The 13,260-nt window shown below is 32.6% G+C and overlaps 1 protein-coding gene across 6 annotated transcripts in view; it reads right to left on the bottom strand.

Annotated features, from left to right (window-relative positions):
* Positions 1–411: 411 nt before the first annotated feature.
* Positions 412–13,260, bottom strand: part of LRFN5 (leucine rich repeat and fibronectin type III domain containing 5) — a 244,815-nt gene continuing 231,966 nt past the window's right edge. For 2 of the 6 annotated variants that reach the window (XM_032871214.1, XM_032871213.1), the window contains 3 exons: positions 6,816–6,859; positions 2,138–2,189; positions 412–805 (listed from right to left, as the gene is read on the bottom strand). In XM_032871214.1, the coding sequence (XP_032727105.1) occupies positions 2,169–2,189; positions 6,816–6,859 (65 nt within the window). In that variant the 3' untranslated portion in view covers positions 412–805; positions 2,138–2,168. Of the gene's footprint in view, positions 806–2,137; positions 2,190–2,249; positions 2,387–6,322; positions 6,442–6,815; positions 6,860–13,260 lie in introns of those variants that run through there. The other 4 variants (XR_004384231.1, XR_004384232.1, XM_032871215.1 and 1 more) reach the window with 4 other exon arrangements.

Raw genomic sequence — 13,260 nt, forward strand, 5'->3', positions numbered from 1 at the left:
GGGTTAAATGGGCACTTACAATGAAATATAAGGCTTAAAACTATTAAGTTTTAAACCTCTTTGTCCTAGCTCTCCAGAAGCTCAATGAATCAGTTTGGATTAATTACCGTATGTGCCTACTTTGAAGCTTTCTGAAGTTCTACTAGGAGAAGAGATCCCTCATCACTTTCTGTCTTGCACTAAAGCATCAGATTGCTGTAAAAGTTTTAGTTAAAATAGCTGCACTGCTCTCCCACAGACGTGGGTGTACTCTACTCATGGCAGAAATAGGTCCAATATTATAAAGCAAATTTGATTCCTTAAGCTTTTGCATTACATAAATGTAAAATAGTATTATTAGTTCTTACAATCATCATTGCACCATTCATTCTTAAAGCAATTGATACTTCCACAAATCAGGCACTGTACAAATTCTGTCATAGTAAAACATTTATTTGTTAAAGTGATATAGATTATTCAAGATTCTACAGTCTTAAATCATGGATGGCAATGTAACATGGACTGATACAGAACTCGATGCCAATGTAGGCTTTTCTGTTTCCTTCTTTAAAAAAAAAAAAATACTTGTAGGCCAGAAGAAAACAAAAATTTTGGCTTTTAAAGGGGATGAACCATGGTCTGATCGAGCCCGTTGCGCCAGCATCAGAGACTTCTGCTTCGGCTCCTGTGGACAATGTCTTCTAGGGCACCAGTTCAACAATTAGCCTTTGTGAATTGAAACACTTTAATTTTATCCAGTAAAAATATCAGTGGCAACTTTTTTCAGGAGAGAAAGAAGTAGTGCTCTTCAGATTAACTCCAGCCTCTAAAAAGGAAAGAAAAAAAGAAAGAAAGAAAAAAATAAAGAAAAGATAAAAAAGGAAAGAAAGAAAAAGAAACAAAGAAACAAAGAGAAAATACATAGGTAATAAGGCCATTGTGCTAGTAATTCAGAAGTTACTAAACTATAAGCACCCTGGCAGGAGTTTATTGCTATACAATACAAGATACACCCTTAAAAACTATCTAGACATGCACAACGGCTCTTAAAATGTTGCTTGGTAACTTCAAATTCTGAATATGTAGAAGAATCTCATTTTAAAAAGGAATCTAAATGCATTCAGCCTAAATAGTTAAGTAAGTCAAAGCCAAATTGTGGAACAGCATTTTCCCTTTGTTTTTCACATTTATATTCTCAAGGAAAAAAAAATAATGATTCTGTTCATTAATGCATGCCATTTAAATTTTAACAAATAACCATGCTGGTTTTAAAACTATGAACATATTAGACCAATTTGCTCATCACATATAAAATCTAAGTGATTTCTACTTTTTAAATAGTTTGTTGGGGGTTTTGTATCATATTGAAATTTTATAAAATTTAATTATACATTAAATGTTAGTGAAGACTATTACTTCTCTTCATAAATTAGTTCCTCACTCACAGAAGAAACAAATTTGTAAACTGACAAAGACTTACAAGAGAGGCATTCCATAGTTAATGTGATTTTGAATAAAATAATATAAAACCATTTAAAATATTTAAATATCAAGCTGTATAAATATTCTTCCTCAATGTGGGTTCTCAGCATCATAGATTTAAGATATGTTTATAAATTTCATCTTGAATAGAGATGAAAAATGATTTTTGATAAATACAGAATTTCATAAATATGAAGTAGAAGTAATTTTTGTCCCTTCCCATTCAAAAAGAATTATGTTTACAAGTTGGGGGTTATAAAATGCTTGGCCCAGATGAATCATGAAATATGGAAGAATATTCTATATCAAAATACTGATGTAGAACATATTTGGTCTAGAAAAATCTTCATGTGATAAAGGTAGGAAAAATATTGTAGAGATGTTTCATTCAAGAAAACATTTCATCTGGGGGCACCTGGCTGGCACAGTTGGTAGAGTGTGTGACATTTGATCTCAGGTTGTAGGCTTGAGCCCTACGTTGAGTGTAGAGATTACTTAAAAATAAAGTCTTTTAAAAAAGGAGGGGTAGAGAAAATATTTCATCTGAATAGCTGAATAGTTGAAGTTACTTTTGGCACAAACAATAGTCCTTGAAAATTATTGAACAAAGGATTTACACAATGTTTGGAAACTTAATAGACAATAGATGTGTAAAGTATTTATAAAAAATAATTACCTTGGAAATGACTGAAATATAGATCTCACCATCATTCTTTACCTGGAATGTTCTAAGAAAAACATCGCAACATCACTTTAAATTAAAATGGGATTCTATCTAAATTCCTATCTATTGGGTTCATAGCATAGCTTATTTTGGTGAAATTGCCTTACAATGAGTTTATTTCTGTTTGTATTTCCAAATATATGCTTCTTTTGATAGAAAAAAGATGTAGTTGTACTATACCAAAGTTCAAGTTTCAGGAAGCTGTAATATAGAAAAGACTAAATGCAAATAGAAGAAAAATACAGTGGACAATATAACTAGTTTGACCTTAGAAATAATAAATTCTTCCAGAATAAAAAATTATTTTAATATCAAGTTAATGAGGGGCACCTGGGTTGCTCTGTCATTAAGCATGTGCCTTTGGCTCAGGTTATGATCCCAAGATCCTGGGATCAGCCCCAGCTGGTACTCCCAGATAAGCAGGGAGTCTGTCTCTTCCTCAGTCCCTCCCACCTTCGTGCTCTCTCTAGCTCTCTCTCGCTCTCTCAAAAAAAAAAAAAAAAAAGTCAAGTTAATGATTATTTAAGTTTACATATTTTAAAGAGATTCATTTCCACGTTACATGAAAAAAACCTATTTTTTAAAAGATTTTATTTATTTGACAGAGATCACAAGTAGGCAGAGAGGCAGGCAGAGAGAGAGGGGCAGGCAAGCTCCCCCTTGAGCAGAGAGCCCTATGCAGCCAGATCCCAGGATCCTGGGATCATGAGCTGAGCCGAAGGCAGAGGCTTTAACCCACTGAGCCACCCAGGCACCCCTACATTAAAAAAAAAAAAAAAACTATTAACAAACTATGGAATTATGGCTTTTATAAAAGCTATTAATTTCAAAGACTAGACACTTAGCAATCAGTTTTGGAAACTGCGGTATGAATTCGCCTACCCTGAACCTATGACCATGATTGAAATGATGACATAATGTGAAGCTGAATAAGAAGTTGTATATGAAATTCAAAATAACACTTTTTACTTCACTTATCAATAGACAACTCTCACAATGATTTCATAAAGATCTAAATATGAACACAAATTACAAGAGAATCACAAAGAAAAAAACAGACTATAACAATTATCTAAAATGTTACAAGAACTAAAGATAATGAATTTGAGATAGGCTCAGGATGTTTTGATAACGGTCCTTATTTAACAGTGAAAGGTATGTAAATACTGGGGACAAATAGTTTTATTAACAGTACTACAAAGAAAAAAGGAAATTAAACTATCCAATATTAAAAGGAAAAATGTCCTGATGTTGAATGCACTGTGATAAAATGCTGTTACTGTCTTTACTCTGAATGCAGTTAAGAACTCTAAACGATTCTTATATTATTTAGGATATCTAAAAAAAGAAGGAAATGATTTCTAAAAGTCATTCCTGATACCAGGGTTCTAGGTTTTACTGATTTACTGTAATGTTCAAGCAAATGTCAAAAATGGGTTTAATTATTATAAAAATAGTTAAAAGTTATCTACATATGTGTTTATGTGCCTATTCTATTACTCTTATTTTTTAAAATTTCACTTAAAGGGAATATCATAGCAAAAAACAAAGCTACAGAACCAAATACTTTATAGTATTAATTTTTACTGGGAAATAACATTGGAAATATATCTGGATCATACATACACATTTGCTTTGCTATTTAGCTCTTATTTCATATTTTTTCTAACCCTATGTTAAATGTTGCTCTTTCTTTATAATCAGCATTACTTTTTATTCATTTATACTTTAATAGTTTCTCTAAAAAAAGTGTCTCTTTTCATAGTTATTGCACTGTAGCAGGGGTTTTATGACAAATTTTAAATTTGTTAAATACCTTAATTGATACTATGCAGAATAATCGAAAGTCAAATCCATTAGAATCAGGAAGCTATTTTCTTAAAGGCTAGTGCAAGCAATTGTAGATTAAGGGGTATTTCTTGTGCATACTTATACACACACACACACAGAGTACACATATTTTATTGTCTGAATGTAACAAATACTTTTCAGGAAAGTTTACTTAAGAAATTTTCAGTGTAAATGCAACTAGGTAGGGAAAGCTGGGTTAAGTGTGTTAAGTCAGTTAAGTGTGGGACTCTTGATTTCAGATCAGATCATGATTGAGTCCCCCAATGGACCCTGCACTCAGCAGGGAGTCTGCTTGAGATTCTCTTCCCACTCTTCCTCTGCCACCCCCCCATTTTTCTAAGTAAATAAAAAAATGCAGCTAGTCAGTTGTTCCTATTTTTAATGTCTAAACATGACATATGAATTGTTTTACAGATTTAACAATCTTTTCAAATATAAGGTTAACATATGTAAGTGCCAGTTTACACATAATTACCACCAGTTATTATTATCAGTTTCTTCTTTGTTCTCAATTCATCTGAGTGTGATTAGATTTTATGATTTTATTATAAAAGGATCATGTGTGATATATTAAATATATTAAGTTCATTCTATTTCTATACACATGCAGGAAAGGTCCTAAGGAAAAAAATTGGCATAGGACCTATTCTGGCTAACGGAAATGAAATAAATGTATTAATTCTTCACCCTTAGGGAAAAAAATGATCTTAGCAGATATCTCAGTATGAGGAATACCTACACCACTAACTGGATGAAACCTTTCTCTCTTCTTTCTTCTCTCCCAGAAGAGAGAATTTGATGCTATGTGAGGGACTGTGGTATAATTAATGGAAATATTTTGTTATATTAAAAAAATGTGTTGTAAGGTGTTTTTTGTTTGTTTTTTTGCTTACTTTTGAAAGAATATTTTATTTATTTATTTGAGAGAGAAAGAGAGAGAGAGAGAGAGAGAGAAGGAGTGAGCAGGGGGAAAACCAGAGGGGGAGGAAGAGAGACAAACAGATTCCCCACTGAGTGCAGATCCCAAGACAGGGCTCAATCTAAGGACCCAGAGATCGTGACCTGAGCCAAAACCAAGAGCTGGATGCTTAGCTGACCGAGCTACCTCGGCATCCCAGGTTTTTTGCTTACTTTTATTGTATATATACACAGGTAGCATTTTAATTTAAATTTAATGCAATGGGCAGCATCCAAAATTTTGGAAAACATGTTTGCCTTTGGGTAGGAAACCACATTTGTTACCAACCTGCGGAAATAAAAACTTCAAATAAAAATTTATATCCCTTCGTCCCCCCTAAGAAGGAGCTGGCAAGCTGTGAGCACAAGCTCCACCTCACTCCCCTCACACCAGGTGAAGCACTGTTGACCATGGGAAGGGCGCAAGAAGACAAGCATGCTGGTCAGTCTCTTCCAAGGGGCTTTCCTGGTTGTATTGAGAGGGGTAGAAATGATAGGTCTGCTAAGGCAGAAATCATTTGCCAAGTACCAAGAAGAGTCACACTGAGGTTTCATGATACTTGAATTGATAGTTGAAAAATGACTTAGATTGACTTTCCTGCTTCCAAATCTTGATAAAACATTTAGCACCATTCTGGACAGTGCCTCTGATAGATCAATCATTTACTTTCTAAGCCCTTTCTAAAGATACTCTCTTTCAGAACAGCTAGATGTCCAAAGTTACAGGATAAATGAATTTTCAGAAATCAAAGGCAAAGAGAGAGACCAGGAGAGAAAGAGAGGTTCAGAGCGAGAAAGGGACACACTGGGTGATGATGAAACAATGCACCTTCACGCAGGTCAGTTTGGTACACAAAAACAGAACACAGTGTGTGCCAGACACTGGGCTACTGATTGTTTCTAGTGAGCCATCTGTTCATTTTTTGCAACATGGGATTGGGATCCTGAACTCAGAGACATGATGCATGAAAACTATGGCATTTAATTTGGGAGTGGAATTCATTAGGGGAAACCCTGAATGATTGTCCAAGTTATTATCTTTTAAATACAAAATGATTTTTTTAAAAAAGACCCTACTTTTACCCCTAAAAAATTAAATCAGTGGCCTTTTTTAGAACTTTTAAAAGCAGAATATTTTTTCTGTGCCAAACCTTGAGCAAATGGCTGATGCTTCCAGCTGTTTGAACAGATTGCTAAAGTGCTATTCTGCTCTGGAAACACACTTTCTGATCCAATTAAAATGCAGGAATCAAATACTCATTTGAAACTTCCAAAAAGGAAAAAAAAAAAAAAAGGAGAAGAGTAATCAGTTGCTGACAAAAGGAATACCATGAATATTTCATATGTAGTCTTTTGCTCCATTTTATAGTGGCTTCATTCATTTTGGATAATACTGAAACACTTCTGTTCATCCACTTTCAGGGAGGCATAATGTATCATTTCAGGTCCTATTAGGATGTAGATGTCAAGGATAGGAATGAATACATTCTTATCAAGCTACTGTCTTCACACTGGGAAATATTTGTAAAAAACGCACATTATGTCATGCATGAATGTAAGACTGGCTCCAAAGTCACATTAGTATTCCCTGTATTCTTACAGTATGGATCAGAAATGTTCACTTAACCAGAAATATGTCTAAATTTAGCAACTGGAAATTCATTTAACCAAACTGAACTTTAGTTTGTACCATTGAGCACTGAGTAAGTTTTAATGGGAAGTTTCAACAAGTTACATAAGCTTGTAAGAAAATTTAAAAAATTATTTTTAAAAGAATATACCCACTTAATGCATATTATAAGACAGGTAACCAAAATCTCACCTGTGTTTCCTGGACAATCTGGTCAACATTAGTCAGCAAAGCATCTGGGAATAAAATTTTCAGTGTCATAAACAAATACACAAATTCCATTTTTAAGAAATAGACCCTAAAACACTTCTCACTGAAATCTTGATAAGATTTCTCTTAACAGAGATTTGTCTAGACTTTTTTTTTTTTTTAACTTACCTGTTCTTGGGCAAATTGCAACTGACTTTTGTAAATACTTCGTAGTTGTCTATGGCTACTTCCTGATACATAATAGTATAAAAGTAGAATTTTAAAAATATTGTTCTAGTTGCTGAAGTGAGTAATTACTACAGAATGTACTCTTCTTCAAAGAGTTCAAGAAGTGAATCAGGCTTCTACTCATTTTTCCCTACTCAAAGTTAACATTTCAACAACAGAGCTGTATATGATTAATACAGAAAGATACACCAAGGAAAAGAGAAACCAAAACAGGAAACATGGCTTCACTATGTTCAACACACAGAGTATTAAATAATCATTTACAAAAATAATTATTCAATAACCCTCAAAATAATATCAAGTTTTATGAAGTACCCAGTATTGGGTACACTAATGTTCTATATGCAACCATTCTGCCTTTTAAATGTCCATATATATGTTCCAGTTGGCTATGAATTTTTAATACCATTACCTAGCCCTGCATAGCACACATTCTATTTCTTTCCAATATGTCCTCTTTTCAAGCAAATATGCCTAGTCATTAAGAAGTGACACAATGATAAGAAAAAATGTTGGGAAAAAGTCATTCTCAGGGTTCACAGGTAAGTGTGATGAGAAGAGAACAAAATACTATTTTATAGAGCTTCCAGGACAAATATTCATAGAAACTTCTAATGGCCTCTGGAGATTAGGTTTTACATGAAGGCAATAATAAGACATATTCACAATATACAGAAAAAAAAATGTTTAGGAAATTACATTACAGTAGAGCCAACATAGGATACTTCATAAGCCCTTCATGCTACTTGAATAATTTATTGGACATACTCTGAGCAGAATCACAATATCTATCTAGTTCCTGTTTCAGGCAAGATCAAATGTACATCCACTTCCAAACACAAAATGAAAGGGACTTTAGGACGTTCCCGGAATGTATTTGAAAAAAAATATATTTTTTTTTTCCAATGCTTTCACCCCATGGCACTTTTATTGTAAAAAACAGAATGCCAGCAGTTTAGTTAGTAGAAAAACTATTCAGTCTCCTGAGAGGAATGACTCTCAAAGTCTATAAATGTGGATTTGTCACCTAATTTTATGTCAATTTTGCTTTCTCAGGTAAAATGGCATAAACATTGATACTTCTACAAGCCTAGTAAAAATTTTTAATTTTTAAAATTCATGGACATAATAGTCCTCTATTTGAAAAGAGTGGATGAAATTAGACAAGGTGTAGAGATCATTATCATTAGGAAGTTCAGAAAAATAAATTTCTTCTAGAGAGTTTATTTCCTGTTGTAATCTTATAAAACTAAGAGTTATAGCTTGTACAGTTATTCTGGGAGAAGTTCTCTGGTTGCTAGGCCATATAAATATAACTTGGCTCTATCAATTACAATCCATAGATTTGCAGGACACAAAATTCTGATTTTAACTGATTAATCTGATAAGCTTACCTATTAGTATATCTATACATTGCATATAGAGATACATAAGTATATACCATGTATATATTTTACCAATGATAACTTTCTATCTTAAATTTTGACTTTGAGAAATAGCTGACAAAATCAGAAGACAATGGTACACTATTTATTATACTGACAGCTTATAATATTTGATAAAATTGCAAATACATTACCCTTATTTAACAAGGAAATTTCATACTTAAATAGACTCCCAGGTAGAAATTGCTACCTTCTGTGTCTCACACTTCAGACAATACCACATTTTTAGGAAGACTCAGTCACAGTAATACTTTTACAGTTCTTTCTATATTAAGTGACCCTCTGTACTGCTATAAGAATGATTAATTTGTTTTGGAAAGAAAACAAACAAAGCCCCCCAAATCTGAAAAAAGTAAGTGTATGTGTAGTCCCAGCATACATTTATCTAGTGTGGGAGGAAAAGGACTCAACAATCTGAAAAGACTGAGCTCTGAAACTATTACAAAATCCCAGTCATTCCTTTTGGTTACTTTCTCTTTTTTTCTATGAAATTTTGAAAATAAGATATTTCTTATCCTTAAATTTGGCTCCCCCAAAATGCTTCACTCACAACCATTATAATGTAAATAATAATAATGACTATATAAGGATGATGATTATCATCATCAACTATGGAGGATAAGAAAAATATCCTTTTCTTATCCAGCCCACCTCTGTGCTGAAGTCCTTTCCCCAAACACCACAAACACTTACAGACAGAAGCATCCACATTCACTATTAAAGAAGAAAGTCTGGACGCTTTGTGAAACACGAGGGATGACTGAGCAAGAAAAAGAGAATAGATATCTTCATTCTGCATAATATCAAAGAACATTGTTTTCTTAGCATCATAAAATAGAAATGGAATTTTGTCATACCAGTAAGAAAGTGGGTTCAGATCTACAGTCCTTGAAAAATGCCCCCATTTGCCTTTGTAATTCTATGTAGAATGAGATGCTTTATGCTTTCTGTACTTTTTTATTTTTAATAAACTATTGGCATTAAAATGATTGTTGTTAAGCTTCTCATTGTGAATAACAGGGGAAAAAATATGGAAAATTCAGAACTAAGAGGCAATTGTCATGGATCTTGTGATAACTGCTCTAGTTTTTTACTTTCTAAATGAAATATTTAGTTTCCTTTCAGTAATGTGAGCAAATAAAATAGAATTCAGTTTGGAAGTAAGTACTTTGTGAGTACTTTAAAATGAAGGAGAAAGTACTTCTCAAGAAAAGATAAAAAGAGATTTCTGTAGATAAATGGAATACACTTTTCTTTTAATTTCTCAACTTCTTGTGGGAAAGTATGTATCATTCAATTAGACTTGTTATGTCTGTAAGTGGTTTACAATAGTTCTACAACTTCTAAAAACTTTTTAGTAAAATATATCTATAGCTAAAGTCAACTGTCTGAAAGCTAAATTAGCTTATTGTGGCCTCAACCTAACTAACTACATTTAATGGTCCTAAAAAAAATTTAGGAAATAAATTGGTCCCAGTGAGGGTATTACATAGTTAATTTATTTATTTAAGATACTGCTGTTTCGGTCTATTTGTAGCATAAAAATAAATAGTATCCATCAAACCAAACTTTGTTTCCTCTTAGGATTCTAAGGCAGCATTGGATGCTTCATCAACACTTTACGATGCTCAAATATTACATATATTAAATAAAAAAGACCTACTTTAATAATAGTTGGACATTTTCAAATTGGGGGACATTTATCCAAAAGAAACAAAAACAATAAAGGAAGACATATAATTAAAAAAAAATGTTTGGAGCAAATATCTGTAAATATATTGCTTGTTAGTTGTCATATTGAACAACCTGAAACCATCATGTAGAATGGCTAAAAATAAAAGAAAAATAATTTAGGACATGGAAATAAAAAGCAATATATATACTTTTTACATAATCAGCAACAGCAAACCACATGCTTTGGATCACATACACACAGTTGGTTAAATGAGAGGTGTAAGAAATAACAGAAAGAAAAACAATGAGACACAGAATTTCTTGCTTATAGTAATAAAATAGCTAGATCACAAATCAACATTGTGCATATAATCAAATTTCTTATTACTGCACCTTCCTCACTGGCCCCATGCATTTATTTACTTATGTATCCATTCACTCATTCATTCGAATAACTACTGTGTTTCGGAAAGTATACCAGGTATGCTTAATAATCCCCAACTCTCCCATAGATTTATTTTTCAGTCACTTCACACTGAAACTGCCCTGAGCAAAAAGTTTTTCATATACTTGTAAACAAAAACAAAAACATTTGACCCTCTTGATAGGCCAACTTTTGTTGTTCTCTCAAAATATAAACTTTTTAGAAAGACAGAAACATGAGCCTTCTTATCATTTCTAAAAACAAGTGTTCATGAATTTGGTTAATATACCCTGAAAATAGTATTGTAAAACTAATAAAAATTTAAATGGTTTCAATGACTTTAGTCAAACAATAAATTTCACATGGTAAGATATTATAGAGTTCTAAATGTTTATAAGAAATAAAAGATATTGAATTAAAGTTTCACTTGAAACATAAGCAGAAAATTGATTTTTAAAAATACAAGCAACTGGAAAATATAAAATAAGCTAATCAGTAGCGTGGAACAGATATGCTAAACTGTGGCCTTAATGCATGATTTCAGAGCCTCCTTGTCCACAATCTTCATAATGCCAGAGATTTCTTCCTTGAAGATTCACTTGCTTAAGTCTCAAAAGCGTGTGTGTGTGTGTATATATATATATATACACACACACATATATATATGTGTGTACATATATATATATGTATATGTGTGTGTGTGTGTGTGTATTTGGGACTTTTTAATACTATATATGTAAAAACTAGGAAAGGGAGAACCAGTATGCTTTTGTCAAGCAGCACCTTTTGAAGAATTAAATAATGATGTTAATTAAAATGTTAATTTGGGATTAGAACATTATTACAGAAATAGTGTTGAAGATACACTTCACTCTGTGTAATGCTTTCGATTTTACAAAACACAACCACACACGTAATCTCATTTATTCCTCAAAAGAACTATACACTTGACCCACAAAAGTGGATTAGATTTTCCAAATATGAAAGGAAATCTTTAGACAGGGAACGGGGACAGACGAGGTGTTTTGAAACACCTACGATAATACTAGCTCATTAGATAATTTTTTTCAAGATTGGCATGGAAAATAATCTCTGACTGCTTTAATTTTACCTGTTTCTGAATGTCATCATGATAAATCATGCATAAGATGTGCCTGTGTCAAGCTAAAATTGACTGAAATTTTTACATATGCCTCTAGTAGAAGAAAATTACAATAATGACTACTATTCCTTATCTGTGTTTTAATATTTCCAAGAGATCTGTAAAAGATAATAAACTTACTCTGTGTTTCACTTACTCCCATGGAGCATGTTGTATAAATAAAATACAAATCTTCTTATATTATGGCTAAATTTTTTTGTGCAAGATTCTCATGTGAGCCTTATTTTCAACCTCTCACCCCAAACAGCAAAGAATGCCTGAAGGTTAACCTCATTTACCAATCTTAAGTAAAACACCATCAAGTTGCAATATAATGTAAGATTTTCAATGAGTAGATAGGAACATTTATCTATAGATCTTGATTTTAATGAATATCCAGGAATGCCATATATCAAGGAGAAATATTGTCTGATTAAAATTAAGAATTTTTTAATGATTTTTTTAAATCTAATGATAGATTCCCCCTAAGCTGAATGATTTCTAATTAAATTTCATCACAGGGTTTGGTTAAAAATAAATGCATTTACTCTAAGAAAGAAACATTCCAACTGAGAATTACAGGCAGAAGGGAAAAACGAAACCAATATCCGGTTAATGAGCAATGACTTTATATTGCTTATAAATGTATTAAGAATTCCATTAGAAGTATTTTTTTAATCTCACTTAGTGATAAAAATAAACATTCCTTTGATAACGGGAGCCTTGTATTTTTGTCTCCCTTTTTAACTTGCTTAAAGAAAAACATAAAACTCATTCATTCTGCAAACGTGTACCGAATGAATGAAAACACATTCCTGTGCCCAGGGTAGCAGCGTATAGAATCTGGCCTGTGACTTAAAACTGAACTGGATTTTCTTGATAAAAGCAAAATCCCTTGAATTTCCTTTTGCTCCCCACCAAAAAAGCTTTGTCATGGATGAGAAATACCATAAATCCCTTAAGGCACCTGAACCAAGAATGTTGTTTAGAAGGGTACCTATTTTAACACTGCCTGGGTATACTTACTGAATATTTTATTTTAAACACCATAACAACACGGAGTCATTCTTTTTAATATCTGCCTAAAAACAAATGCCACCATCCTTGAAAGAATATATACAATCTACTCACTGAAAAATACTAATCAGCCTGGGTGGTCCTTTGTAAGACTGGAGGAAATATCACTATTTAGGAAGACTTCCTTGTCCGGTGACAACCTTTATTTTGTGTTCTGCTATTGTAGAACCCGGAAGCCAGTCCTAGGGCAGGGGAAGGCACTGCTCTGTCATGCTTTTAACCCTAAACCATCCTGTCTATGTTACCTTCATATATCAAACTGTATCTAGGAGGTTTATACACTTTGGCTCTATGAGGCTTGTATCAGAGAAACAAAACTGGAATTTCAAATTCCAACTTCCTATATGAGTTTTCAAAATAATTTCTTCATTAAAAAGAAATAATAGGTTACACAGTGCTTTCCAATATCCACTCAGCATCTGAGAGAGTTGATTTTCC

The sequence above is a fragment of the Lontra canadensis genome, unplaced genomic scaffold (genome assembly GCF_010015895.1).
Source record: "Lontra canadensis isolate GAN:19392208 unplaced genomic scaffold, GSC_riverotter_1.0 scaffold42, whole genome shotgun sequence".
NCBI classification, from domain to species: domain Eukaryota; kingdom Metazoa; phylum Chordata; class Mammalia; order Carnivora; family Mustelidae; genus Lontra; species Lontra canadensis.